At 31.9% G+C, this 4,034-nt stretch overlaps 1 protein-coding gene and 1 long non-coding RNA gene across 2 annotated transcripts in view; one reads left to right on the top strand and one right to left on the bottom strand.

The window, feature by feature from the left end:
* Positions 1-1,812: 1,812 nt before the first annotated feature.
* LOC113061975 (uncharacterized) lies at positions 1,813-2,759 on the bottom strand. The gene is made up of 3 exons (XR_003278477.1): positions 2,608-2,759; positions 2,279-2,328; positions 1,813-2,139 (listed from the first exon to the last, which is right to left on the bottom strand). It is a non-coding gene; the product is annotated as an uncharacterized LOC113061975 (long non-coding RNA).
* A 181-nt stretch (positions 2,760-2,940) lies between these two features.
* Positions 2,941-4,034, top strand: part of LOC113061927 (zinc finger protein 40-like) — a 4,475-nt gene continuing 3,381 nt past the window's right edge. Inside the window, exon 1 of the mRNA XM_026231440.1 lies at positions 2,941-2,944. Coding sequence (XP_026087225.1) covers positions 2,941-2,944 — 4 coding nt within the window. The remainder of the gene's footprint in view (positions 2,945-4,034) is intronic.

The raw sequence follows: 4,034 nt of genomic DNA on the forward strand, positions 1-4,034 counted from the left end.
AACTGGGATGCCATGTCATCCAGACTAAAGAGGACAAGGACAACCAAAAGTTGTATCAGTGCTCAGTTCAGAAGCCTGCATCTCTGATGGTAATGGGGTTGCATGAGTGCATGTGGCATGGGCAGCTTTCACATCCGGAAAGGCGCCATCAATGCTGAAAGGTATAGCCTATCCAAGATCTAGAACGACATATGCTCCCATCCAGACGTCTTCTCTTTCAGGGAAGATCTTGCATTTTCCATCATGACACTTCCACATCATTGCATTCTGTTTTGTTCACAATATGTAGTGTCCCAACTTTTTGGAATCAGGGTTGTAAATTTAACTGAATTAAAATGAATACAAATAAGCTGAAGCTATTGTATGTACTTTTGGACACCATCATTTGTCAAAATGGTAAAAAACAAAATGCATTTTTGTTTGTGAGTAATCACTCATAATAAAATTCATTCAGAAATAAGAGATTTTATGCTTTATGATTGCTTTTTTTGTCTGTTTTACATACACAACACTCTAAGTGTAATGCTGGTTTCAGCTGGTCTTTTGGCGCCCTGATAGTACAAAACAGAGCAGGAGATTTTCAGCTGGTCATTTAGAGGAGTCACATTGAACATCTGAGAGGAGGCCAATAGTGTCTGTCCAAATTCATCCTCCTTAAGAAAAATACAAGGATTGTATTACATTTCAGGAAACAGAACTGTGTCATTTACATTACTCATTCTCCATTTCACCTGTAGGGCTGGTGTGAGCTTTTCTCCTAGCTGTGGGTTCCACTGCAACTGAGGTTGGACTGAGGGACATGAGATCACAGTGGAGCAGGTCAGTGTCAACCTGGTGCCCTAGAACTTCCATCACCTGAACATATGGGCTCAAGATAGGCGGGGGAACATCTTATAATTGAGAAGAGAGTAAACACATTAGTGTGTCCAACAGACCCATGCAGCAATAAATAAATGCATTTCCAGTCTTAAAATTGGGATAAATATTAAATATTTGCTGCAATATATTTTTGTCAATATTATATTCTGATATACATATATTCAAAATATCCTACATACACACACACACACACACACACACATATATTATATATATATATATATATATATATTATAATATATATATATATATATAATATATATATATAATATATATATATATATATACGGTATATATTTTGCATATTGGAACCTGTGACTGAATGATGTTCATGCTGCAGTCTTTTTCACACTGACAACTGAGGGAGTCATATGCAATTATTACAAACGTTTCAAACATTCACTTATGGTTCAGAAGGAAACACAGAGCTGGGGGGGGGGGATTTCAGAGATCTTCAAAGATCAGGGTCAATTTACTTATTTACTTTCCTCATAGGAAACATGCAATTATGTCCTGTAGCTTCAGAAGATCAGTACTAAGTGAAAAAAATATATAATTTAAACAAAATAGTAAAACTGCATCATGTTTGAACCTGAACATCTCTTATGTAAAATTTGCTATTCAAGACAGTACTAAATATGAAATAACATGCATTTTCGATCCCTCTCATTTTGGTAAAATAATTCATATTTTGCATATTCTGCAAGATATTTATTCTTTTGACCACTATATCCACACATACAGTATACATATATATATATATATATATATATATATATATATATATATATATATATATATATATATATATATAATATATATATATATATATATATATATATATATATATAAGATTTTTGGCTTTTTTTTTTTTTGGTATTATTTTGAAAATAAGCATTCCTACCTTTATGGACTGTGATGTTTATTCTTGCTGAAATGTGTACAAGAGAGTTTCAGGACCCTGAAGTCTGAAGAAAAATGTTTCACTGTATCCATCAGGAAAGCTGTAGAACACAGTGGTGCAATTTTGTCCGAGATGTTGCCAGTCACATTTCCTTTTAGAAGAGACACTTTCATTTTTGAACTAAGTACGTTTGGCCCCTCTGCGCTTATTTTTTTCCAAATTCCTTCAACAAGATTGTTTTAGGGACTGTTTGAATGAGTCGGGGATCTCAAACTGACATGGAATTTGAACACATAAGCCACTTATCGCGTCTATTTTCTTAGGCATCTTAATTTCCCATTTGTTGCTGGCAGCACCTGCATAAATCAAAACACACAGGGCACATTCTACATTCCTTATGCCATCCGAGAAACTCATATATTCAGTATTTGTTAATTGATTACATTTAGCACTAATATTTCAAACCTAACAGATTAACAAAAACAAGTCTCTCACCTCTCAACATCCAGATTATGACAACCAGGACTTTAAGTCCACTCATACTGCTGAGAAATGATCACTTTTAGTTATGTAAACAGATGTTGCTTTGAATGTTATATCCTCTGTTGGCATTGTGTTTTGCTAATAATCAGTTGCTATAATAACTGCAAAATTATATTTGTACATTTGTATTGATTTTTTTATGTACAGAAAAAGACATGTAGACATGTAGCACACATAGACTGTAGAGTAACACAGAATATAAAAAAACGAATTAAATGATTAAATTAATACTAGGCTACTGAATATTTAGTTTATAATCATAAATAACTGTAAACTCTTACCTGATGCGGAGCTGTCAGACGTTCACTTCAAAATTTAACAAATGAAATAAAAGAGGAACACTGGAAATACTGGAGTTTCATCAGTAGTTATGTAAAAAAAGAAATGAAAACTACTGGATTACAAAATGCATTTCTTCTTCTTAAGGTCAAACGTGATTTTTATGTATAATATGGTTGGGAGACTTTTTAAGGCAAGACACCACAAGTGAATATCGTTTAAAAAACTATGAATTTCACCACACTTCTTTGTTGATTAAGCACAGCACATTTATTTTGCACATTACATGTTTCCTCAAAAGTTATGTTGAAGTATGAAAATGAATCTAATTAGGTATGTGTAAGTTTACATACATTTTTATATAACATAGCCTAAATCTGAACATTGGACATAGGTTCAGTACTATTTTTTCTTTTTATTGATATATTAGATTTATATTGGAGATTTTGTATATAACTTTTTTTTGTCACGCTATAAATCAGAAAATACTGTCTACAATCAGCAGCGAATGATACACAAACAAACCTTCCTGTAAAGAAACATAGAATATAGATAGGAATCAAACTGGAAGTTTTGGTATGTAGGTGCTAATGATATGGAGATATCTGGCTCATTTTGATGGCTTTTAAAGATATTAATTGATTCAAGTAGAATGAAGTATTCTATAGAGCTGTATAATGTACAGTTAAGTATTCACAAGTAACAGCACATTTTATACACAATGCTTTTCTGCTTATAATCTTGTTGCTGTACTTTTACTTTAACATATCAAATGCATTTTTTTTGTTTTCTTTTTAAATGTTTTTTGTACCCATATTTACTTCAAATTTAGGTAAACTGTAAAGACATCGTTTTTTCAAACTAATTTTCAAGCTTCACTGCAATAAAACAATTCTTTTTTTATTATTATTATTTTATTACTAGTCTTAAGTTAACTTTCAGATTTACGTTATTATTTCTTGAATTTAGCATTGTGAAAATAAATAAATTAAAGACCTTAAACAATATAACTAACCATATAGTTATATCTATCTATCTATTATCATCCACATTTTTCTGACTGTCTGACCTCAGATTTTTTTTTCTTTTTTTATTTTCTGTAGTATGTATCTCAGCGTTAGGTGCAGCACAGACTCTTTTTAAATTAGTTAAAAACATGAAACCACACATACAGTCTAAGAAACCACTTTCACCAAAAAAACAACTAAACGCCACAATTGTTTTTCCTGATACTAATGGTTCTAATGACATACAAGTAGATTTTAGTGAATGTTAATAAGTATTAAAATATAAACACAACAAAGCATTCAACCAATTACACCAATCAGTATGTATTTGGGGAGAGATGGCTGCCGTGTGCTACTATAAGCTCAGACTGCTCAGGAAGTTAATGCTGGTTCTGGTGGAAAAGGTGTCAGAATACACAGTG

Source organism: Carassius auratus, chromosome 44 (genome assembly GCF_003368295.1).
Source record: "Carassius auratus strain Wakin chromosome 44, ASM336829v1, whole genome shotgun sequence".
Lineage (NCBI taxonomy): Eukaryota > Metazoa > Chordata > Actinopteri > Cypriniformes > Cyprinidae > Carassius > Carassius auratus.